The sequence below is a fragment of the Procambarus clarkii genome, chromosome 67 (assembly GCF_040958095.1).
Source record: "Procambarus clarkii isolate CNS0578487 chromosome 67, FALCON_Pclarkii_2.0, whole genome shotgun sequence".
Taxonomy (NCBI): Eukaryota; Metazoa; Arthropoda; class Malacostraca; order Decapoda; family Cambaridae; genus Procambarus; species Procambarus clarkii.
In genome coordinates, this window is record NC_091216.1 from 24,533,214 (window position 1) to 24,560,307 (window position 27,094).

Here is a 27,094-nt window from a genome sequence, read left to right on the forward strand (position 1 = left end):
TTGACCTGTCAAAAGTGCGCTAGCTGTGAAGCCAGAATCCTATATATGACAAGCTATATCAGAGAAAACACTATACAGTACATGGAACATTAAAGACCTGGCTTAATTACCTTTAGTATGAGGCGATTTCGCGTTCTAACCGGCTAACCCTATATCCTGACATTAATGGCCATAAATGAATGATAAACGGGTTTCGGATAGACACTTAATTTGTATTTGTAGACAGCGTGTTGACAATGGTACACCTTTGGGTTCCATAACACTACGTCCAAGTAAATTTAACAGGAGCCGAATTTGCTCCCGTGTGAGCCTCTGGTCTCGTATAACAATGGCTGCCCTCCTTCCTCAGTCTGACGCCTGGCTTACATTGTCCAGATGTCCAAAGGTGATAGAAGGGTCACATTTACTCTACTTTAATATTGATAATTAAGTTAATTTATATAAGATGTTTTTATGATGGTAAAGTCCAAAGACTAATGTATTTAAGAATAATTCCCAGCAGAATAGCTGGTCAATTTATAATGGTATGTGGTGATGATATCCCGTTTTCTTTAGACGGTAATTCCACTACAAGTTACGTTTTCTATGGGTAACTTGTTTATACAACACAGCTCTTATCTGTCTGTATGATATTATTATTAAATGGTGTCGGATTTTCCGACAAGTGTGGTAGTTAAGTTAAATGCCGTTTTTCATTTGTCTCCTATGTATACCAAACCCTCGGGTTGGTTTCCCAGACTTGCAGAACAATGTAGATGATATATATGTATGTATGTTAAACGTATGCTTCACTGTCATAATTTACAGTATATAGCATTTTATTAATATTTTATTTTAAAATGTTAGAATATTTATATAATATTTATATAATATTTCCCACTACATTTTATATATTGTACTTTGTTGCTTTAATTTCTGTTTTTTATGTTTATTAAGGTATAATATTAATTCTACTATACAAATCAAATTCATAAAAACAAACTTTAACATTTAATTTAAGTAGGCTTTATATATGTTGCTGTATTGAGACAAAGGTGTTCTTCCGTATTATTTGCGTATAACGCGTTATAACTGACTGTTATGTATTGCATTACCCGTATTAAGCTGCAATGTGTATAATTCACCCGTTGGTGAAGACTAGTCGCGCGAGTGTGTGATAACGTGGGTTGAGACCCAGTAATCCATCTTACCTCTGGTGCAGCCGTCTTGCCCGTTGATTCGTTCGAATCCTTCGCAACACTCAAAGCGGATCCTCCTGTTGAGGAGTGGAGAGTCAGTTCAGGATTAGTGTGCATTCTGCTTCATGGCTGCTGGAACGCACAGCTTTTGCAGGTTGCCAGAGAAGTTTGTCTTTCAGTGTGTGTATATATATATATATATATATATATATATATATATATATATATATATATATATATATATATATATATATATATATATATGGCACAACTCTCCTAAACACGAGAGTTAAGTATACAACTTTAGAACACTTTCCCACCAGGAGACTCGAACCCCAGCCAGCACAGAAGCCTTCCAGCAACTGGCATAACAGGTACGCCTTAACCCTCTCCACCACCCGCTCAGACCCTTAAAAGAGATGGTAATTTCGGAGTATTTAAATACCCCAAAGATCAACACCTCCCAAGAGCACCAGAGCAAGTGAGGGGTCATTTAGACGTTAATTTCATCAAGTCCCTGTTAATATGGTGGGAAAGTGTTCTAAAGTTGTATACTTAACTCTCGTGTTTAGGAGAGTTGTGCCTTAAGCAGAGACACTGTGTCTTCCCATATTAACAGGGACTTGATGAAATTAACGTCTAAATGACCCCTCACTTGCTCTGGTGCTCTTGGGAGGTGTTGATCTTTGGGGTATTTAAATACTCCGAAATTACCATCTCTTTTAAGGGTCTGAGCGGGTGGTGGAGAGGGTTAAGGCGTACCTGTTATGCCAGTTGCTGGAAGGCTTCTGTGCTGGCTAGGGTTCGAGTCTCCTGGTGGGAAAGTGTTCTAAAGTTATATATATATATATATATATATATATATATATATATATATATATATATATATATATATATATATATATATATATGTCGTACCTAGTAGCCAGAACGCACTTCTCAGCCTACTATTCAAGGCCCGATTTGCCTAATAAGCCAAGTTTTCATGAATTAATATATTTACTATAATTTTTTTCTTATGAAATGATAAAGCAACCCTTTTCTCTATGTATGAGGTCAATTTTTTTTATTGGAGTTAAAATTAACGTAGATATATGACCGAACCTAACCAACCCTACCTAACCTAACCTAACCTATATTTATAGGTAAGGTTAGGTTAGGTAGCCAAAAAAAGCTAGGTTAGGTTAGGTTAGGTAGGTTAGGTAGACGAAAAAACATTAATTCATGAAAACTTGGCTTATTAGGCAAATCGGGCCTTGAATAGTAGGCTGAGAATTGCGTTCTGGCTATTAGGTACGACATATATATATATATATATATATATATATATATATATATATTGCTTTTGAACATTGTACCCCAGTGGTTACAATATCTAACTACTTATACATACCAGAAATTGGCACTTAAACTACTTATATTCATCTGGCATTTACTCATCAACTCATTAAACATGTGTGTACACTTCATTTACTCATGGACACATCTAAACTACTTATCTTTCGGGTTCAACCTCCGATTCATCAAAGCTGAGTCATAAACTCCTCACAGAACTCACCTAAACCATTTTTTCATTCATGGGCTGAAGATAACCCGTCGAAGTACTCACGTCTTGCGTCCACAGATCTTCCTGTTCTGCCAGTATCGACACTCCGTCCAGAATTCCAGGCCTCCAGTGTTGGGGATCTCCTCCACCACGCAAGCGTTGGGCCTGTCAGGAAGAGGTGGAGGTCAGTGGTGGTGAAGAAGAGTTGGAGGTCAGTGGTGGTGAAGACGAGGTGGAGAGAATTAGGTATGGGTGGTAGACTAAGATAACTCTAAAATTGGATTAGGCCGTGGAAACACACACAAGAAATAGGTAGAGTGCTTTGGGGCGCCGTCCAAGATTCTTCGTTGTTCACCGTATCAACGATTTGTATACAACAGTCAGTACCAGCGTTAGAAAACTTGATGCTAACAAATGGCAAAAATATATTAAGACAAAGATGTAGATAAAATGCAGGAGGACTTAAACAGATTTTTAAAAATAGCAAACAATTAACAAATGCAATTCAGTGCCTTCAGATGGTGAATTCAAAGCCCAGGAAGAATGCATGGTTATCATATATTTAGAATTAAATTAAAAAATAATATTAGTCATCATTAATAGGATTCTAAATTGGTGAAGATAATGCATAATAATATTATAATTATTATATATAATTATAATTATTATAAATAATCGAAATGAAGCCAAAAGGGTATCAAGACATATCGAAACATCAACTAAGAAAAGTTCTTCTGTTATTTATCTTCAGAGTTTACAGAGAAGAATGATACGTTAATCACAGGCATTTGGAACCTTCATTATGAAGACAGACTAATAAAACTTAAATTACATTCTTAGGAAAGACAAGAGTAAGTGGGAGAGGAAACTAGAGAGAGAGAGCCTTCCTTCTGTTTTTCCACCTTCGTCATCTCTGTTCACAGGAGACCTGAAGGTCTTAATATTGTAGTTTCTTAAGGCAGATAGTCGTGCTCTGTATCAGTCTTCTGTTAATTACTTTTCTTCTCTCTCTCTCTCTCTCTCTCTCTCTCTCTCTCTCTCTCTCTCTCTCTCTCTCTCTCTCTCTCTCTCTCTCTCTCTCTCTCTCTCTCTCTCTCTCTCGTAGCTCGCAGCTGTTGGCCGGCAACTTGAAGTCTGTTAAAACATTCAGTATATGACCCCCACCCCCACCCACAACATCTCCCCTCTTTCTTCTCGTCCCCTTTATCCCCTCATTCACCTCTTCCCCATTTCACTCTTTTGTTCCTATTTAGTCTTCCCATTTATCTTATCTTTCGTTTCGCCTCTCGTTTTTATCTTCCATCTTCTCTTTTGAGACAAATGTATGTTTATGTATGTGTGTGTGTGTATATATATGTATGTATATATATATGTATGTATATATATATGTATGTATATATATATATGTATGTGTATAAAGTATATGTGGAAGCTGATCAGCATCATTTCACCTTTGTAAATGCACGTTCATGATACTATGTAAAAGACACATCGAACACTTTATGAAGGGCATACGTAAATCTGGGTATATATGTATTTACGTAAGTAGGTTAGCTTAACATTTTAAAAGCACTACAGTCACCTTCTGTGGTTGATTGTTCAATAAATCCCTGAACTATATGTTTAACAAATCTCTCACCCTGTCCATGGAGGACAGAAGAAAATGTATATATGCTGGTTAGCATTGTAAATGTGCGGCCACGTCTGTGGTAGAAAATAATAATAATAATAATAAATCTTCTCTTTTCTCACCATTCCCCGCCCCCACTCTTCATATCCTTCCTCCTCACATCTTATCTACTTCAGTCTCTTCTCTCTTCGTTTCTCTTATCTCTTTTAGCTCTTCGGTGCATTCTTAAAGAGGGGAAGAAGTGATAAAGATAAGTGAGTGAGAGAGAGAGAGACAGACAGACAGGCAGAGAAAGACAAAGCGAGAGAAACAGACAGGGAGACAGTGTGAGGCGAGAAACGTTCAAGTTTAGAGGGGCTGAGGAAAATAGCATTCGCATTTGACTAAACAATATTTGCATACAAAGAAATAAACACAGACAGGTTCCACAGAGATTCATACAAAAATACCCACAAATGGACAAATAAACAGACAGGTACAATCTCTGTTAGGCACGTACTGGTAAAACATAAACAGACACAAACGCAAGAACAAGTTATCAAAATGGACAAATACTATGGCTGCACAAAGTTACCAGATAACAGAAAAACAAAATAATTGTAGAAATAAACCCGGACAATCAAGTCTAATGTGTCACATTAGCCATAAATTAACCCCAAATCCAGGACATATCCTCATCCAGTTTGTGGGGAAGGGACCTCATTTTAAGGGGTCTGCTCTCTAAAATAAATAATAAATGAAGCCTAAATTGAAGACTTTCCCCCGCGAGATGACTCCAATGGAAACATAAAATAGTTTCAGTTTCTCCCTCCCCTTTGTAAATAAATCTAGTTCCAGTTTCTCCCTCTAGATGGCCCCTCTTTCATGTAAACAACTCTAGTTCCAGTTTATCTCACTAGATGGCTCTCCTCGCTCTTTGTACACAAACCGAATTCTAATTTCTCCAACTAGGTGGCCAAGCACGTATGTAAACACGTCGCTCACAGGCCCCTCGGGTGGCCGCTTATCTCCGGCTCGTCCCACAAACCAGGCGAAATGATTACATGATGAAGCTCGTGCCCTTGTTATAGATGTTTATTTCCAACCTGGTTTGTGATGCGTGTTGGATGCTGGATTTATGCAAGATTTGATGGGATTAAGGATATATATATATATATTTTTAATAATGACTCTGGGATTCTGATAATCTACATGAAGTTTGATCCGGATTTATGAAGTAAGATATGGAATAAATGAACAGTGGAAATTATAGATATGGCAGGCCTGTAAGGTATATATGTAAATATAAAACTATATCTCTGTCTGTCTGTTTGTCTCTCTCTCTCTCTCTCTCTCTCTCTCTCTCTCTCTCTCTCTCTCTCTCTCTCTCTCTCTCTCTCTCTCTCTCTCTCTCTCTCTCTCTCTCTCTCTCTCTCTCTCTCTCTCTCTCTCTCTCTCTCTCTCTGAGGGTCACTATAATATCCATATTCACCACACATTTCCAGACATCATCAACCTCTAGGTTGTTTAATATCAACGTAAATTCGCCTCTCCTTAAACCCCACCAGCGGTAGTTGTGAAGCAGCCTAGTGGTGGAGATAGTGCGGAAACCTGGTGGTAATGGTGAGGGAGATTTGCGGTGATTATTGTGAAGAAACCTAAAGGTGGTGATGGTGAGGAGAGTGAGTTATACGCACGCCTTCACCACTACCACAACACCCTTCACTGCTTTCATAATGTCGTGCTTTTGAAGGCCTTTTATAGCCCGTTCTTTTAAGGGGTTTTGTTTCTTGGCCGTTCTTCAAAGGCTTTTTTCTTGTCCATTATTTGCTGAGCGAACTTTGTTAGTTCTATAATATGGTCCCCTCGTGTGTGTGTTCAGTTTCTTGTATTTAGTTTCTGTTTAAGAAATGAGTTTTTATTTATTTTAATTTTTGTTGTTGTTTTTGGTGGGGTGAGTTTACGTATGAGTATACAAGGCAGGGTATACTCATGATATAGCCGCGTATGAGTATACAAGGCAGGTATACTCATGATATAGCCACGTATGAAGGGTGGGTATAATGGAGCACCTCGCTGGTGAAGCCTATGCTGTATATTTTTAATTGTAATGTGGCTATTAGAGTACGATTTGAATGATTTATTAATCTATTGTTCCTATGATTTCAGGAATAGTCCTGTGCGTGCCTTGAGTCTCTGACTGACCCCACAACGCGTTATTGTGAGTATTACTTCTGCGGTGGATGAGTGTTTATGACTCATGTTGGTTACAGTAAGGTTATGTGTTATGTAACCTCTGAGTTGTTAAATCTCAGTGATAGTTACAGACTACATCTGTAAATGTATTGTATTATGTAGTATTCAAGTAGTCAGGCTATACTGACATGGTATGACATGGTCGATGGTATATGACATGGTATACTGACATATGTCCATGGTATATGCTTGATGCAGCAACACTCCCTCTCAACTAATACGTCTCATTTCGTACGTTGTCGTTCCAACGAACAAATTACAAAGTTCTATGAAAAGTAGCGGCTCACAGATATCCACGTTTTCTATGTAACGTCTGGTTAGGTTAGGTGAGTTGCTTGGGCTCGTACGTTTGTGGTTAGGTTAGGTTAGCACTAAATATTCTGTCCATTGTGGTAAGTCAAGAGAGCGGTAGGATGGTTGTTTAAGTGTTGATGATTTCGAGAGTTGTTCTTCTCCAACGTCTATAACTAGTTTCGCTGGTGATTGGTCAGGGTAGGGCTGTTCATCTCAGTGTTGCACTTTGTGAGAGTAGTTCTCACATACGTGGATATTCAAGAATGATGACGCACAAGTGTGTCTGTGTTCTTTTACTGTGGTCTTTCAAACAGAACACGTGGGTTAATCATTGATTTCTGTTCCCTCCTGCTGACCCTAGAATTGGTGGTTGTGCTGGGCATTGAGGCCCTTCAACCTCTGGAGGGTTGTTAAGGCCACATACGAATTTACTGACCATCTAGGAAGTATATTTTAGTCCAGAACTTTGTCCAGGACTAAAGTAGACTCAGTGTACATTCACTGAAAAGGAGGTGCGAGAGGGGGGGGAGGGATTGTTCATATCCTTGCCAGAGCTGCTTAGTTATGCTCACTGTTTACCTTGAGATTTGTTGATGTTTATACAATCCCGTTGTTATTGTTTGTTGGTTTAATTATTTATTTATATTATTTCTAGGTGACTTGGCACCTATTTAATAAGTAGATGTGTTCAATTGGACATTGTCACTTGGGTGATGGTTCTTAAACACTGGACAGGTTGTAGTGCCTGGCCCCCAGGCTTAAATCCTGAATGGAATCATGAATAGTGACTTGCATGCGACGAGTCAATGAATGGCGACGCACATGGTGAGTCAATGTGTGGTGAAGCACGTGGTGAGTCAATGATTAATGACTCCACTATGAACTTATTTGTCGTCAATTATATAATTGTGCCATATTTATAACATATTTAAGGAGTCGTTAATTAGGCTTTTTTTACGTTAATTGGAAGTCATATCTGATGACATCGTTTGATGAGTAAATTGATGATGAGGTCTCTGGTGACTTCTGCTGAAGTCGACATTAACGATGATGTCACTTTGTTCAGCCACCTTGACTGGTGATGAGTGATGTCATATGGCACGTCACCTCAGTTGACAGATGATGTCATTGTTTTGAATGTTAGACGGAGCTAATGACGTCACAGTTCTAGCTGACGGCCTGTTGCGACCGGTGATTCGCTGATGACATTGATGATGTCACTGTTCTTCTTGGAAAGTTTGCGAGATCGGATGACTACTGGTTGGTGACGCTGATGACGTAATTGATCTAGTTAGCGGCCTGGGAGCGTTGATTGGCTCATAGCACTGATGACGTCTTTGATCGAGTTAGCGGGCTGGGAGCGTTGATTGGCTGATAGCACTGATGACGTCTTTGATCGAGTTAGCGGGCTGGGAGCGTTGATTGGCTGATAGCACTGATGACGTCTATGATCGAGTTAGCGGGCTGGGATCGTTGATTGGCTGATAGCACTGATGACGTCATTGATCGAGTTAGTGTGCTGGGATCGTTGATTGGTTGATAGCACTGATGACGTCTCAACCCCATAGAGGAGCTGCTACCGGCAATTGATTGATATCATACACCACCTGTCAGTTAGATTAAGTTAGGTTAGGTTAGGTTCTGGTGGCGATTATTTGTAGCTGTAGTACATGAGTGAAGCATTTATTGAACTAGGATTCGAACAGAGGTCGTCAGCGAAGCATTGTTCGTAAAATGTTCGAACGTCATCAGTTGTGAGTCGCGTCGAACGCGTTCTTCATTCATAAACAGGAGAGCCGGATGGAATGACCATTTGGGCTATGATGATGCGGACGGGATGGACTGGTATGGGAGAAGGGGTGGAAAGCCGGATGTATGATACCAGGATCCGAACCACCGTTCCGAAACCTAGGTTCGAACCCCCCCAATAGGATACCCAAGTATCCTTGGGGAAGGGGGGGTGGGCGTTCACAATCCCCCCCCCCCTTTCCTTGTAACCCCGTCTCCTCCTCCTCCTCCTCTGATACTCAAGAGGGCGGGGCTGACAAGGAGCCAGCTGGTTAAGTGATTACTTATGGCGGACCTGCTGTTGAAAGGGATGGAGGATTAGGTTGTATTTCCGACACCAACTGGCACTCCAGCTGGTGTCGGAAATGCTCCAGGCATCTCCTACTGACACTCTCACCTGACACTACTATCCGGCTGTTCAGTAGAGGCCCCTATCCAGCTGTTCAGTTGAGACTCCTATCCGGCTGTTCAGTAGAGGCTCCTATCCGGCTGTTCAGCAGAGGCCCCTATTCGGCTGTTCAGTTGAGACTCCTATCAGGCTGTTCAGTAGAGGCTCCTGTCCGGCTGTTCAGTTGAGGCTCCTATCAGGCTCTTCAGTAGAGGCTCCTGTCCGGTTGTTCAGTAGAGGCCCCTATTCGGCTGTTCAGTTGAGGCTCCTATCAGGGTGTTCAGTAGAGGCCCCAATCCGGCTGTTCAGTTGAGGCTCCTATCCGGCTGTTCAGTAGAGGCCCCTATCCAGCTGTTCAGTTGAGGCTCCTATCCGGCTGCTCAGTAGAAGCTCCTATCCGGCTGGTTAGTAGAGACCCCTACCCAGCTGTTCAGTTGAGGCTCCTATCCGGCTGTTCAGTAGAGGCCCCTATCCAGCTGTTCAGTTGAGGCTCCTATCCGGCTGCTCAGTAGAAGCTCCTATCCGGCTGGTTAGTAGAGGCCCCTATCCAGCTGTTCAGTTGAGGCTCCTATCCGGCTGCTCAGTAGAAGCTCCTATCCGGCTGTTCAGTAGAGGCCCCTATCCAGCTGTTCAGTTGAGGCTCCTATCCGGCTGCTCAGTAGAAGCTCCTATCCGGCTGGTTAGTAGAGACCCCTACCCAGCTGTTCAGTTGAGGCTCCTATCCGGCTGTTCAGTAGAGGCCCCTATCCAGCTGTTCAGTTGAGGCTCCTATCCGGCTGCTCAGTAGAAGCTCCTATCCGGCTGGTTAGTAGAGGCCCCTATCCAGCTGTTCAGTTGAGGCTCCTATCCGGCTGCTCAGTAGAAGCTCCTATCCGGCTGGTTAGTAGAGACCCCTACCCAGCTGTTCAGTTGAGGCTCCTATCCGGCTGTTCAGTAGAGGCTTCTATCCGGCTGTTCAGTTGAGCATCTTAACCAGCCATCCGGTGTCAAATGTAAACGCAATAAAATATTGGTTACGATGGCGCAGTGGTAAAACACTCGCACGTCGTTTCGCGAGCGCTTTGGCCTGGGTTCGTATCCTGCCGGGGGGGGGGGGAGGATTGACTGGGCGCCAGTCCTTAAATGCAGCCTCTGTTCACCCAGCAGTGAACGGGTACATGATTGTTGTTAAACGATTTAACGGGTCGTATTCCAGGGGGAAAATTTGATTATAGGACCTGCCCGAAACGCTATGCGTGCTAATGGATGTTCAAGCATGTAAGGACTGTCGTATATATAAATAATAATAATAATTACATGGAATACAACTTTGATACAGAATTAATATAGACTTGAAAATGTATGTCACACATTGACAATACATAAAATAAGAATAATATACGGTAACATGAGATTATCTCATAACACAATATTCGTGATATGAGGCTATCAGCTAAGATAATAATAATAAAACTAAATATTTAAAGCCGCGGAGAAGGAAAAAAACGTTTATTGATGCAGTAAACAAGTGAAACGTGAATCCCCTTTTGATACAGATCTGGAAGTTTTTTGGCATAAGGAATGGGAACGGAACATATGATGTTGTTGTTGTTGAAGATTCGCTACCTAGAACAAAAAGTTGCAAGTAGCACGGGCTACGGTGAGCCCGTATTGAACTTACCGGAACATATGAGGTTAGATCACAGAAGGGTACATAAACGTACGTATAGAGATTTGCATTCTGTTTCTCGGTGTCTGTAAAGTTGAATTTACTCAGGGTTTTGGGCTATATTTGCAGGTTGGTTAGTATAAAGACTTGTGGTGGCCTTAATAATCCTCCAAAGGTTGATAGGCTTTAATTACCCTCCAGAGGTTGACAGGCCGTCACCCCAACACCAATAAGGTTCTATTATGTAATGAACCATAATGACGAGGCTGCATAATCAAGAAAGGAGGAGCTTTGATAGCTACTTCTTTAATGAGGTCGGTCAAGTGTTGAATGTTTGGGATTCTTCTGCCTATTTCTCTCTCTCTTTCTCTCCCTGTCCCTTTCTCTCAGCCTGAGGACTCGGGGTGTTGATGGGGGAGGCCCTGCTAGGATCAAGACCCGCCTCCAGGGGCCGACGAAGAGGGCATTGACGCTGTTTTTGTGGCCAGAGCTGCATTGTCCTTTTTTTTTGTCTGGGAGTGAGTTCATTCGCAAGGCTTCTCGAGGACTGCGTCTGCCTGTGGGCGGGTGTGTGTGTGTGTACTTATATGTGCTGGCAGAGGGGCCGTGGGGATGGGCGAGAGCTTCAGCTTTTGGGCTCCGCCTTTTCAGATACCGACTTTTGGCATATTTCATCAACTTCCTGCTGGTAGGAAAGGAGGTGCTTCCTTGTCTACAAGTAACTTATCAGGTGCTTTCGTGCCTAAATTTTTCCTGTTTGTTGCCCTTTTGTTATTGTCTCTGATGATCTTAAATTATCTGATCAAGTCGCCTTTTTTCCCGCCATCTCTTTTCCAGCGTGGTTAGGTCTAGTTCCTCAGCCTCTCCCTGTAGCTCAGTTCACCCCGTTCGCTACAACCAGTGTTGTAGCGAACCTCTGGACTTTCTCTAATTATATTGGAGGTTGTTGGTGTAAGGGGGGTGGGGTGATGGGGGGGGGGGGATTGGTGAAGGGCGGGGGTACTCTACCCTGAGGCTGCACGAGCCCTGGGGGGAACCCACTGTCATTTATTTCCAGTTCAGTTTCTGTTCTCTGACTGTTACTCTTTGTTTTCTGTCCGTTAGGTATACCTCGTGCACGCCCGGCTGTTGCTTTTCTCTCGTACATCAGCCTCTCGTGCAAAACAGTGTTAGATGATTTGTAAAAAAAAATCTTGGAAAATGCCGTTAATGAATGGATGAGTCAGTGGATGAGTAACTGATTCAGGGGTATGAATATGGGGGAATGAATGAACGAGGAGAAACACTGTGAGTTAATCTTTCTCATTGTCTCATCTGGTGCCACGCCCACCACCCGTGTCCTCACCACTCCGCCCACCACCCGTGTCCTCACCCCGCCCACCACCCGTGTCCTCACCCCGCCCACCACCACCCGTGTCCTCACCCCCGCCCACCACCCGTGTCCTCACCCCACCCACCACCCGTGTCCTCACCCCGCCCACCACCACCCGTGTCCTCACCCCGCCCAGCCGCCCACCTACTGACCTCACACTTGTTTAAACGTCATTTTTAAGAGTGGTTCCATGACCAATATTTACACCGTCCAGCTCCTGGCCACTCCCAGCGGACACATCTCCAGCATCCTTTACTCAAATGCTGGGTCCAGGTTCACCAAGCCCGGGATCGCTGAGTAAGTGTGCTGGATGGTGAGTAACTGTGTGGGATGCTGGGTAACTGTGTGGGATGCTGGGTAACCCGAATGTAGTATCAATAGATCAGTTGCCAGTCATCAGTAAGTCCGTGAGGGAGGGTCGAACTCACTCTCTTGGACCCCCCTCTCGCAAGGTTAGGGGGGACTCGGGCAGCAGCAGGTAGCGCATGCTGTAACCAACAGTCTGCTTGTCCTATGTCTAGTGCGTGCTCGCCGCCTCTAAATTATAGACACCAGTCCAACAAAAGTCCCACAAAAATAGCCTACATTTTGCATTCTTACGTCTGGCGTTAATTCCGTATATATCCTCAATCCGGTTTTCTATATATCCTTAGTACCAATATCCTTCACCACCCTTGTTGATACCCCTTAATCCTTTGCGTGCGCATTGTCGCCACTCTCAGTAATCCTACAGACTCACCGATATGGTGAATATTTACTCACTCACCCTCGGCATGCTTCCTCCGTCCCTCGTATTACATGCGTGAATGAGTCTGGCCCTTGAGCTGTCTGTTCCACCAAGTACCGTCCCATGCCAAACCCTCCAACCGTACCCGGTATAAGCACTTCACCCGTCCCACGGTAAGATCTCCTCCACTTGTCTGTCACGTCAGGTAGAGGAGAGGAAAGTTTGTTTGTTATAGATTTAGCTTCTCGGAACAAGTTCCAAGTAGCACGGGCTATGGTGAGCCCATAACTTACCTGGCACAGGAGCGGGGCAAGTAGCACGGGTTATGGTGAGCCCGTAGTGGACTTACCTGGCACAGGAGCAGTGCTGAGGTCTCCTGTAGAGGAGAGGGTATGCGGCGTCTTGCTGAATGTCTGGGTCTCAAGGACTTTGAGTTGCGTGCTGGTGTTTGCTTCCTGTAAACCTGCGGCTTAGGGAAACCACTTGGGCTGGACGGTAGAGCGACGGTCTCGCTTCATGCAAGTCGGCGTTCAATTCCCGACCGTTTAAGGGGTTGGGCACCATTCCTTCCCCCCGTCCCCTATCCCTAAACCTTATCCTGATCCCTTCCAAGTGCTATATAGTTGTAAGGGCTTGGCGCTTACCTCTGATAGTTCATCTACGGCTTAGGGAGCGGCTTCGCCGCTACTTTTGTTGTTTTAAATGAACTTTCGTTGCTTTATTTTTTTGTTTTCCTGGTTTACACAGGTCGGTACGAAAGTATAGACGACTCCTGTTAACAGGTTGGAAGCTTTTTTTAATTTTGTTTAAATTTGGCCCCGAGGGGCGAGTTTATTGGGAAGCGCCACCAATCCTGTGAGTGGACACGCCGCCATGGCAGGATGTACAACACTTCCCAATAGGAAGAAAACCCGCTGGGTTGTTCATCCTGTCATTTGTACCCAGACACAGCTGGGACTTGCTTAACTGTCTCAAGTGAACAACCCCTCAAAAAAGAAGATTAACATTTGTCAACCCTTAAAATCTTACGTTATCTTGCGGGTGCAAAATGTGGGCATCTTTTAAGACCAGTATCAATATTTGACAAATAGTGTTTTCCTAACTCAAACAATGTGGGGTTTATTAGGAAGCTTTCTCTTCCTATAGCTTGTGGTAAGCCTTATTTTTCCTAGTTTTCCTTGCAACACTACACGCTAATTGGTTAACAGCTTACTACCCATTTATTGGTGGGTGAACAAGGGTGAACAGTTAAGTGCTGTTGATGGTGCCCATTCAATCTTCCCTGACCTGGACTCGAACCCAAACCAAATTGTGCACGAGGCATGGGGTGCATATATTACCACTACACCACCACAGACCGTTCCTAAGATGCCTGTGTTTTATGCTCAAAGATGCTCGGGTCTTGCTCACTAATATGCCCAGGTCTTGTACACTAAGATGCCTGAGTCTTGTACACTAAGATGCCCAAGTCTTGTACACTAAGATGCCTGAGTCTTGTACTCTATACGCCAGCTGGGAATCATCTTTAAGAGTTGTGACTTCGTTGCAATATTTGGGGGCCTATCTGGGAGTCGATCTCGTATGACATGTCGTGAAGCTGAAAGCATGGTGGTGTGAGTGTTGACACAGTCATTTGATCCGTATTGTGACGTTACCTTCCTTGTCAGTTGGGACTCATCTAGCTGCTGGTCCACTGGGCTTTGACAGTGCTTTACACATAGTTATAAACCGAATAGGGAATTATCAGAAGGCACTAAATAAGTATGATTGTATAGCACTTGGAAGCAAAACCATTTAAAATATCGGGAAGCGAACGCCGATCTCTCACAAAGCAAGCCTGTCATTTTACCGACCAAGCCAAGTGGTTGGGTATAAACCCCACCAATTAGAACTATTTTGTATGTGTGTATCAACTGCTACACACGTGGATGTGGGTGACGGGTGGGGCGCATGATTACCCAAGGTCACACGAAAACAAAACAAACAGAAGAGTGTTATTACATGAGTCATCTCTTCACACACTTGTGGAAGACCCCGTGTCTAACACACACACACACACAGCATCCCTCCTACCCCCTCCTCTTAAGATAATAGTCTGGAGAAAGTCAATATCCACACCCAGTGGGTCGGAGTTGTTGACATTCCTCGCGCTCAGTGATCTAGCCTCCAGCAGCCACCACTCTGAGAAATCCGGGTAATCTCTCACTGTCTAATCACAAACTGTGTGGGTTGGACAGTAGCGCTCTGATTAATTTTCCTGATACTACATTCTAGGAATTGTCTTTTACGTATTTGTTCAGCCAAAATATCGTTATGTGTCATATTTTTCTGTGAATATCACAGCATGTATAGTTACGGTCGATGATCTGGAAATGTTTTCAGATACCGCACAGTTTCTGTATTTTGGTCGCATTTTTAGATGGTCGGCTTTTTTACGGCACCAGGCATCCGGATCTGTCGAGAACTAATACGTGAATCCGGATTCCCAATTCAGATTCTCCGCCAGTTCTGTAAAAACGTAAATATTCAGCGAGATCTATTGTGCGGTCCTGAGGGAGAGTGAAATACGAAGAAGAATGTAATAGGACAGAAGAGAAAGAGAGGAAATGCGAAAGAGGAAGAGTGAAACAGGTAAATGAAACTGGAAGATTGAAGGGTAAGTGAATAAAGGAAGAAGAGAATGAGTGAGAGATTTACTTTCCCTCTTTGGTTCATATTCTTAGATAATATTACTCATTAGTTCACCAACAGATATTTTGGATTCACTTGTTCACCGATCATCTTCCTGTGTTCACCTGTTCACCATCATGTTCCCTGTGTTCACTTGTTCACCACACCCTCATATTCACTCACGTTCCTCACTAGGAACGAGTCTACACCCCCCCCCCCCCACCAGGTGCCGTGATTGCAGACAACAGCCGTAGTGTTAAGAGCAATTACGGTAGTTAAGAGCAGTTAAGAGCGTGAGAGTAGTGGCGTATAATTGTCAAGAATGAACGGTCGTGGGCGGCGCCCCCTTGTTGCTGGCGCCCGTGGCGTCACCCCGCCCACAGGGGGGGGGGCTGGGGAGGGGGGAGGAATGAGTCAAGGTCGCGCAGGTGGGCGTGAGGGAGGGAGAGAGGGAGGAAGGGTAGTAGGAAGCAGGAGAGTGAGGGAGAAGGTGTTGATGTGTTTATCTGTAAATTAGGTTCTATAAATATTTCCTCCCTTTCCTTTTGCTACCTCATTCCCTCTCTCTTTCCTACCTCCTCCTTCTCCTTCTCCTTCTCCTCCTCCCTTCCATCCTACGCGACGGTAACATGGCCATCTTTAACTACTTAATTTGCGTAACAACTACCAGCGGTGTTGTCTCTAACTTCTCTTCTAATTCTTCTAAAGACTCCTCTTCTCTTCTTGTTTCTCCTCTTAGCCCTTTTTTTCCTATCCTCCTTGTCCGTTTTTCATCCTTTTTTCTTATTTCAACTTTTCTTATTATCCACCTTTCCTCCTTCCTTGCTGTTCTGCTTCCACCTCCTCTTCACTCTCTCACTTCTCCACTCCTACCGCTAGATGGCTCCCTGCTCCTCTTACGACGTCAGCTGTTGGCGACTGTCACTACCGCTAGATGGCTCCCTGCTCCTCTTACGACGTCAACTGTGTTGACTGTCACTACCGCTAGGTGGCTCCCTGTTCCTCCTACGACGTCAGCTGTTGGCGACTGTCACTACCGCTAGATGGCTCCCTGCTCCTCTTACGACGTCAACTGTGTTGACTGTCACTACCGCTAGGTGGCTCCCTGTTCCTCCTACGATGAAGACAAAGGATGGATACGTGACTGGAACGCGATTCATATATGTCAGAGTCGTGCTTGTATCTACAAAGCATATATGGGCATGTGCAAGGTGCTAGCAGCATGATAAGTAGGTCTAAAATATAGACGAGTACTGAGTGATCAATCTGGCTTGTGATCAATCTGACTTGTGCTGTTGACTTAGACTTATACATCCTATTAAGATGCTGATGTGATATAAGTGGCAGATGTGAACATTTTCTAACTTATTACTTATATCCTTGCAGGTCAGTGGTGAAGCCTAACATTATAGCAAGGTGGTATATTACAGCCCTCGGGAGATATAACCATCTTAGGAGTATATTCCAGGACGATATCAACTATAGCCATCGTCGTAGATAAGATACGATATCCTTTTTGTGGGTTTCAGTGATGCAGTTTAATGCTTCATTTTTTGGGTGTTTGGGTAGATCTTTTTGATAACGTAGAGGGCTGAGGGATTAATTTATTTTTGCCCCGAGGGGCGAGTTTATTAGGCAGCGCCACTCATCCTGTGAGTGAACACACCGCCATAGTGACAGTATTGGGCAGCGTCACTCATCCTGTGAGTGGACACACCGCCATAGTGACAATATTGGGCAGCGTCACTCATCCTGTGAGTGGACACACCGCCATAGTGACAGTATTGGGCAGCGCCGCTCATCCTGTGAGTGGACACACCGCCATAGTGACAGTATTGGGCAGCGTCACTCATCCTGTGAGTGGACACACCGCCATAGTGACAATATTGGGCAGCGTCACTCATCCTGTGAGTGGACACACCGCCATAGTGACAGTATTGGGCAGCGCCACTCATCCTGTGAGTGGACACACCGCCATAGTGACAGTATTGGGCAGCGCCACTCATCCTGTGAGTGGAACACACCGCCATAGTGACAATATTGGGCAGCGTCACTCATCCTGTGAGTGGACACACCGCCATAGTGACAATATTGGGCAGCGTCACTCATCCTGTGAGTGAACACACCGCCATAGTGACAGTATTGGGCAGCGTCACTCATCCTGTGAGTGGACACACCGCCATAGTGACAATATTGGGCAGCGTCACTCATCCTGTGAGTGAACACACCGCCATAGTGACAGTATTGGGCAGCGCCACTCATCCTGTGAGTGGACACACCGCCATAGTGACAGTATTGGGCAGCGTCACTCATCCTGTGAGTGGACACACCGCCATAGTGACAATATTGGGCAGCGTCACTCATCCTGTGAGTGAACACACCGCCATAGTGACAGTATTGGGCAGCGTCACTCATCCTGTGAGTGGACACACCGCCATAGTGACAATATTGGGCAGCGTCACTCATCCTGTGAGTGGACACACCGCCATAGTGACAATATTGGGCAGCGTCACTCATCCTGTGAGTGGACACACCGCCATAGTGACAGTATTGGGCAGCGCCACTCATCTTGTGAGTGGACACACCGCCATAGTGACAATATTGGGCAGCGTCACTCATCCTGTGAGTGAACACACCGCCATAGTGACAGTATTGGGCAGCGCCGCTCATCCTGTGAGTAGACACACCGCCATAGTGACAGTATTGGGCAGCGTCACTCATCCTGTGAGTGAACACACCGCCATAGTGACAGTATTGGGCAGCGTCACTCATCCTGTGAGTGGACACACCGCTGTGGGAAATTTTTACCCACCTACCTATATTATCATCTAAGAAATGTATAATTTCTATATCATTTCTATATCATATCTATATCGTATCAAATCATATCAAAATCATTGTAGAATCATAATAGATTCATTATACATCTTGATCCTAGATGACAATGCCACTTGGATCACGTACGCCATAGAGCCCTATAGGTGCCTACGTGACTTTGTGCATGATCAATGTATTCTCACAAACTCAATGTACCTTCTTGTATATATATAAATAAATAAAAAAATAAATAAATAAATCTCTCAAGGATCCAGAAGCTTCTAGAAGGATTTCTTAATTAAAAAACTATTGGAACATTAATCGCTTCTGGTAGGGATTATAAATAGAATCCTTAATAAGAATCAGTGGTACTATCAAGTACTACTTATAATCTTTAAATCCTATATCTAATTATATTATAATCACATCTTATTTCAATCATAAGTCTAGACTGTAAAAATAATCAATCAATATTCATTAAAAGCGACCCCCTCTCAAGGGAGAGGGAGGGGCATCTCGGGAACACGAAGCACCCACCATACCCCGTGGCACTTCGCATTTGTTTACAACTGAGTGAACAGTGACGGATCCTTAGCGAACATTATTTAGCTCAGGACATCTTATCTAATTATTTTTATCACCAGTGAACACTCTCTAGAACTGGGGGAGTACCTGGACAATATATCTACAAGGAAAATCCCTAGAACATTTATATCTATAAGTGTAGAGTGGAGCACACAGTGACTCTTGTCTTCACCTTCACCATCAACCCTCATCTTTCTGCAACACAGTTTAAAGAAAAATCAAGTAGCAACGCTACAACAACAATCTACAGCAAAGCTGTGATATAAAATATTGTGCTTAAACTCGCGACAAGAGAGTTATCCAGTCTGGCACACTGTCAGACAGGCACCCGGCTTTCAGAGAAGTATATTGAAGGTTATTGAGTATTAATTGGCCAATTGTATGCTTGTATGACTTTAATAGCCTATAAGTCTGTCTGTCGGTTATAAAGCGAGGCAACGCCTCATATCTCAGTAAGTTTATTAATATAGTAGTGTAGCAGTGAATTTTATCCAAGCACTAGACCTCATGAGTGTCTATTATGTGAGAAAAGATTCAGTCGCAATAAGTAAGTAAAACCTCATGAGTGTCCATTGTGTGGGAAAGGATTCAATCAAGCTGACTGTACCTAATCGTATAAATTGAATATAAATACATTGCATATATACTTGAATATATAAATTAAGTTAACAAATGCTTGCTTAGTTATTTTTTAAGTTATCATATAAGTTCATTTAATTGAATATAAATTCTAGTACTTAGTAACAGTACTTAGACTACATTTAAAGTCATTTATTATACTTTTACAATTTAAATTGTTGTTTATAGTATAAGAATATATTGGCTGTTAATAGTTATGGTGCTAGGCTAGACTATGTACATGTTTAAATCTCTGATTTAAACAGAGCCAGTGTTCAGTCATATAACTGAATTTATTAAATCTTATCCTTGTATAAAATACAAGCTGATGTGAGATACCTGTTGGCAGGTGGACTGTGGATCTTCAATCAACCTATCAACTAATTCATTCACCCCACTTGCCCCTTACAGCCCACAATCTGTCATTAGGAAAAGAGGAGCTAGGATTTACGACCCTAGCTAGAGATTTTAGTTTAATTAATTTGCAGAGAGTAATTTTTTAATTTAGTTCAGTACAAGTCCCTGGAAGTCTCCTCTCATATCAATCCCAGCAGGTTTTTCCCACAATCGCCATAGTGACAGTATTGGGCAGCGTCACTCATCTTGTGAGTAGACACACCACCATAATGACAATATTGGGCAGCGTCACTCATCCTGTAAGTGGACACACCGCCATAGCAGCATGTACAACACTCCCCAATAGGAAGAAAACCCGCTGGGTTGTTCAACCTCTCACTTGCATTGTTTATTTCATATTACTGTTATTATTATTAGTGGTTATGGTAGTAGTGGTGGTGTATGATCAATGCTGTTGTTGTTGCTGGAGGATTTTTTGTTATTTATTTTTGCTATTGACGTAATAATTTTATTTTATCAATGACCATCTTTATTTCTGTCGATCACACTATTTCCACCATCACAATCACCCATGTTGTCCTCTCTGACACCACCATCACCACTACCACCACCATCACCATCACCACCACCACCACATTCAGAACCTACAAGTCACCATACCCTGTGACCCTTAGACTCTTACTCCAAATTCTGACTCCGCTAGTTACGACATACGTACGACATAGTTACGACACACACAACATAGTTACGACACACACAACATAGTTACGACACACACAACATAGTTACGACACACACAACATAGTTACGACACATACAACATAGGTACGACACACACAACATAGTTACGACACACACAACATAGTTACGACACACACAACATAGTTACGACACACACAACATAATTACGACACATACAACATAGGTACGACACATACAACATAGGTACGACACATACAACATAGGTACGACACACACAACATAGTTATGACACACACAACATAGTTACGACACACACAACATAGTTACGACACACACAACATAGTTATGACACACACAACATAGTTACGACACACACAACATAGTTATGACACACACAACATAGTTACGACACATAACATAGTTACGACACACACAACATAGTTACGACACACACAACATAGTTACGACACACACAACATAGTTATGACACACGCAACATAGTTACGACACATAACATAGTTACGACACACACAACATAGTTACGACACACACAACATAGTTATGACACACACAACATAGTTACGACACATAACATAGTTACGACACACACAACATAGTTACGACACACACAACATAGTTACGACACACACAACATAGTTATGACACACGCAACATAGTTACGACACATAACATAGTTACGACACACACAACATAGTTACGACACACACAACATAGTTATGACACACACAACATAGTTACGACACATAACATAGTTACGACACACACAACATAGTTACGACACACACAACATAGTTACGACACACAACATAGCTACGACACACGCAACATAGTTACGACACATAACATAGTTACGACACACACAACATAGTTACGACACACACAACATAGTTACGACACACACAACATAGTTACGACACACATAACACAGCAACAAGAGCAACAATTCAATAATGTGTTTAACTTGTATTTGGATATGCAATTGTATATGGACTTGAATTGGGTTAAACAGTTCTGTTTGCGCTTATATTTGGTCATACAGTTTTATTTGGGCTTGTATGTGGTGATACAGTTGTATTTGAGCCTACATGTGGCTATACAGTTGTATTTGGGGTTGTATTTGATTATACATTTTATTATAAAAGGCCTTCCATATGGCTATCTTCAGGTTTTTTGGCAATACAATTTATGCTTTATGTTATAAGTGACATGTGGGTCCCTCACTCACCTCTATTATGCCACCTATTCCCTTACCCTTTTATTCCACCCCCCTCCCCCGAATTATTCCACTCCCTCCCCGCCTCCCCCTTCAATCCCTAGTTGAGGTACGTCTTAGTTCACCAACCTTGTGAAGTTCCAACTCCAGGACTTCCCCTCCCAGCTGCCCCCCCCCCTTCTATCCCCCCACTACCCACGCCCCCTGCCGTCATAGCCCGCCCTCAGTCCACGCCCTCAGCCCACGCTCAGTCTAATAAGGTAGTTTGGTCGTTATTTACTCGCCATCACAGGTGGACGACTCCCTGCAGTTCTGTAGGTAAGAATATGCACTCATTATCCCTCTCCCTTCCTTCCTACCTCTCCCTTCCCCTCTTTCTTTTGCCCATCCCTCTTCCTTTGACTAACGCCTTCATCTACCTTAGTCTACTTTCCTCCCTCAATCCTCCTAACTCTCCTTCCTTCTACCTTTATTCTCCTTTACATCACTATGTCCCTCCCTCTTTCAGGCACACCAGGTGTAGGTCGTCAGGAGGGTGTAGAGTGCACCAGCACCTGGGTGTGGGTCGTCAGGAGGGGTTAGAGTGCCCCAGCACCTGGGTGGAGGTCGTCAGGAAGGTGTAGAGTGCACCAGCACCTGGGTGGAGGTCGTCAGGAGGGTGTAGTGTGCACCAGCACCTGGGTGGAGGTCGTCAGGAGGGTGTAGAGTGCACCAGCACCTAGGTGTAGGTCGTTAGGAGGGTGTAGAGTGCACCAGCACCTGGGTGGAGGTCGTCAGGAGGGTGTAGAGTGCACCAGCACCTGGGTGGAGGTCGTCAGGAGGGTGTAGAGTGCACCAGCACCTGGGTGGAGGTCGTCAGGAGGGTGTAGAGTGCACCAGCACCTGTGTGTAGGTCGTCAGGAGGGTGTAGAGTGCACCAGCACCTGGGTGGAGGTCGTCAGGAGGGTGTAGAGTGCACCAGCACCTGGGTGTGGGTCGTCAGAAGGGTGTAGAGTGCACCAGCACCTGGGTGTGGGTCGTCAGAAGGGTGTAGAGTGCACCAGCACCTGGGTGGAGGTCGTCAGGAGGGTGTAGAGTGCACCAGCACCTGGGTGTGGGTCGTCAGAAGGGTGTAGAGTGCACCAGCACCTGGGTGGAGGTCGCCAGGAGGGTGTAGAGTGCACCAGCACCTGGGTGTGGGTCGTCAGAAGGGTGTAGAGTGCACCAGCACCTGGGTGTGGGTCGTCAGAAGGGTGTAGAGTGCACCAGCACCTGGGTGTGGGTCGTCAGAAGGGTGTAGAGTGCACCAGCACCTGGGTGGAGGTCGTCAGGAGGTGTAGAGTGCACCAGCACCTGGGTGTGGGTCGTCAGGAGGGTGTAGAGTGCACCAGCACCTGGGTGTGGGTCGTCAGAAGGGTGTAGAGTGCACCAGCACCTGAGTGTGGGTCGTCAGAAGGGTGTAGAGTGCACCAGCACCTGGGTGGAGGTCGTCAGGAGGGTGTAGAGTGCACCAGCACCTGGGTGGAGGTCGTCAGGAGGGTGTAGAGTGCACCAGCACCTGTGTGTAGGTCGTCAGGAGGGTGTAGAGTGCACCAGCACCTGGGTGGAGGTCGTCAGGAGGGTGTAGAGTGCACCAGCACCTGGGTGTGGGTCGTCAGAAGGGTGTAGAGTGCACCAGCACCTGGGTGTGGGTCGTCAGAAGGGTGTAGAGTGCACCAGCACCTGGGTGGAGGTCGTCAGGAGGGTGTAGAGTGCACCAGCACCTGGGTGTGGGTCGTCAGAAGGGTGTAGAGTGCACCAGCACCTGGGTGGAGGTCGCCAGGAGGGTGTAGAGTGCACCAGCACCTGGGTGTGGGTCGTCAGAAGGGTGTAGAGTGCACCAGCACCTGGGTGTGGGTCGTCAGAAGGGTGTAGAGTGCACCAGCACCTGGGTGTGGGTCGTCAGAAGGGTGTAGAGTGCACCAGCACCTGGGTGGAGGTCGTCAGGAGGTGTAGAGTGCACCAGCACCTGGGTGTGGGTCGTCAGGAGGGTGTAGAGTGCACCAGCACCTGGGTGTGGGTCGTCAGAAGGGTGTAGAGTGCACCAGCACCTGAGTGTGGGTCGTCAGAAGGGTGTAGAGTGCACCAGCACCTGGGTGGAGGTCGTCAGGAGGGTGTAGAGTGCACCAGCACCTGGGTGTGGGTCGTCAGAAGGGTGTAGAGTGCACCAGCACCTGGGTGTGGGTCGTCAGAAGGGTGTAGAGTGCACCAGCACCTGGGTGGAGGTCGTCAGGAGGGTGTAGAGTGCACCAGCACCTGGGTGTGGGTCGTCAGAAGGGTGTAGAGTGCACCAGCACCTGGGTGGAGGTCGCCAGGAGGGTGTAGAGTGCACCAGCACCTGGGTGTGGGTCGTCAGAAGGGTGTAGAGTGCACCAGCACCTGGGTGTGGGTCGTCAGAAGGGTGTAGAGTGCACCAGCACCTGGGTGTGGGTCGTCAGAAGGGTGTAGAGTGCACCAGCACCTGGGTGGAGGTCGTCAGGAGGTGTAGAGTGCACCAGCACCTGGGTGTGGGTCGTCAGGAGGGTGTAGAGTGCACCAGCACCTGGGTGTGGGTCGTCAGAAGGGTGTAGAGTGCACCAGCACCTGAGTGTGGGTCGTCAGAAGGGTGTAGAGTGCACCAGCACCTGGGTGGAGGTCGTCAGGAGGGTGTAGAGTGCACCAGCACCTGGGTGTGGGTCGTCAGAAGGGTGTAGAGTGCACCAGCACCTGAGTGTGGGTCGTCAGAAGGGTGTAGAGTGCACCAGCACCTGGGTGGAGGTCGTCAGGAGGGTGTAGAGTGCACCAGCACCTGGGTGTGGGTCGTCAGAAGGGTGTAGAGTGCACCAGCACCTGGGTGGAGGTCGTCAGGAGGGTGTAGAGTGCACCAGCACCTGGGTGTGGGTCGTCAGGAGGGTGTAGAGTGCACCAGCACCTGGGTGGAGGTCGTCAGGAGGGTGTAGAGTGCACCAGCACCTGGGTGTGGGTCAAGAACACCAATACTAATGTGTGGGAAGAGCCAGGGTGTAGTGAAAGTGTAAACAATGATACACACGCGTCATTATTACTTCACAGCGAAGTCGCTAAACACAGTTACTTATGTACATTTGAGACAAACGGTTTTTCAAATTTATTTATTGAAAAATTAATAATTGGAAGCGCACGGTATTCAGAACTCTGTAAGCAGTCTTGCGACGTGCTGTGGTGAGGTCAGGGCACGTCCGGCATTTACGTACGTAACGCACCAACATTGCACGATCGTCCTGCGACAACGTATTAATCGTACTTTCAGAGCTTTTCAGCTGCCCGCCAGCCATTGTAATCATATGAATGAATGAATTAAATATAGGTTAAGATACCCTAATGGTAATCATATGCTAAATGCTGATTAATTAGGCAACCCGTCCTGAGGCAGTGCTCGTCTATGCTGTTGCGGACAACAATGACGTATTTGTTAATTTTACTAAATTGTGTTTTCAAGTCTGGTATTTTCTCAAGTAATTTATATATTATTATATATTAAAAGCACGGGTTAGAGTTAGTCATCAGTTGTAAGTCGTTTGTCAAGTGTTTTTTCCATTAATAAACAGGGGGTTTAGTGGCTGGATTAACGAGCATTTTGCCATTGTTTATGAGGGCAGACTATAATGCACACGTCAAACCCTCAGTTTATGAATGAAAAACACACGACTCACAACTCATGACGTCAAGCATTTCTCGAACAGTGATTCGCTGACGTCTTCTGTTCGAATCACATCACTTTAAATGCTTCACTCATCGTACTTCAAATACAAATAATAGCCAAGAGAGCGAAAACACTAAAATTAACCTACACTTAACTATACACAAAATTTTAATATAATAATAATAGTAATATTCTTGTTCTCTCAGATATAAAGTATTGTGAATATGTGGTATTTAAAACTATCAAATATATGTTTGTAAACGTAGTCTAGCACCTTAGGCTGGTCTATATACTCTTTCTCCGTCCTTTAAGACCGCAGTAACGTGTTTGTAAATCGTCAGTAGACATATATGTTAACATACAGCAATGAATCATGCAAATAAAAGACAATTTTCTCGTAGCAATGAATGACAACCCGAATTTAAGCAAATTTATCCGACGAATGGTGAATGCTCACTATTGATACCATACTCCGAGCAATCATTTTTGCAACATTTCATATATCTATTTATCTCTCTCTCTCTTTAGAGCCGTTACGACGCTCTTAAGTCAACCATCGTTAACCAAATAATACTCCAGATTGCTATGAATCACTCCAAGCCTCCTATATGCCTTCTCAATCAAGATTTTTGGAGTTTGATGCGAAGACGCTGAGACACGCCCCCTCCGGCGACATAAACACAGCTAGTCACCTCGTGCGGACGCGTGGAGTGTGGATAGTTAGTTTTGATTTGAGTGTTTTTCCCCTACTGTTGCTGCCCTTGTGAACGATGGGTTGGACGTGTAAACCACACACCCCCCTCGGCTCTACAAGCTCAAAGTGTGGGGGTCACACAAAGTGTGGGGGTCAAAGTGTGGTACGTGTCGTACGATGGGTGTAGACTTTAAGGTAGACGACGTACAAACTGCTGCCCAGCACGGCTAGGGGGACCACTGGCCACAGGTAGGTGTTTTTTATGTGTTTAAAAAAAAAGAGTTGGTTATATGTTGTCTCGAGGATGTAAACCCGGTTATATGTTTTCGGTTGAGCCGCGTAAACACCACCGGTGAGGGCGGGGGTGGGGGGGGAACTAGTTTTGAGAGTTAAAACCAATGGCCTGGGTTCGTATCCTGGCCGGGGAGGATTGACTGGGTGCCAATTCTTAGCTGTATAGCCTTTGTTCACCCAGCAGTGAATGGAGTACCTGGTTGTTAAACGATTTAACGGGTCGTATTCCGGAGGAAATATTAGGATTAAGGACCTGTCCGAAACTATGCGTGCTGGTGGCTGTACAAGAATGTAAGAACTCTTGTTTATATATCAAATATAAATTTAGTCAGGGTTCACGGTATTGCCCGAACACTTCCGTTACGGACTACATTAAGAGGTGAAACACACTGGGACCTGTTGCGTGTTGTTTGATTGTGTTGACCGTGTTGGTTGATGGCTGGTTGCTATGTAGGTAGAGACATCAATCTTACATCCTGGGGTTCTCTGGTGGAGAATGGAGTTAGCCAGTTGACGAAGGGTTGGGGGTCGGTTGCAGCTTGGACGAGTGTTGCCCGAGCGGGTGTGGTGGGTGTGTAGTGGTGGTGGTAGTGGTGTTGGAGGTGTGTGTGAGTTGGAGAGGGGAGGGGTCCACAATG

The 27,094-nt window shown here is 44.8% G+C and overlaps 1 protein-coding gene across 2 annotated transcripts in view; it reads right to left on the reverse strand.

The window, feature by feature from the left end:
• LOC123767665 (hornerin) overlaps positions 1–27,094 on the reverse strand; it is a 95,157-nt gene that overhangs the window by 20,245 nt on the left and 47,818 nt on the right. The window contains exons 2-3 of one of the 2 annotated variants that reach the window (XM_045757523.2): positions 2,788–2,889; positions 1,191–1,255 (exon numbers count right to left, since the gene is read on the reverse strand). In XM_045757523.2, coding sequence (XP_045613479.2) covers positions 1,191–1,255; positions 2,788–2,889 — 167 coding nt within the window. Of the gene's footprint in view, positions 1–1,190; positions 1,256–2,736; positions 2,890–27,094 lie in introns of those variants that run through there. The other variant, XM_069310481.1, reaches the window with a different exon arrangement.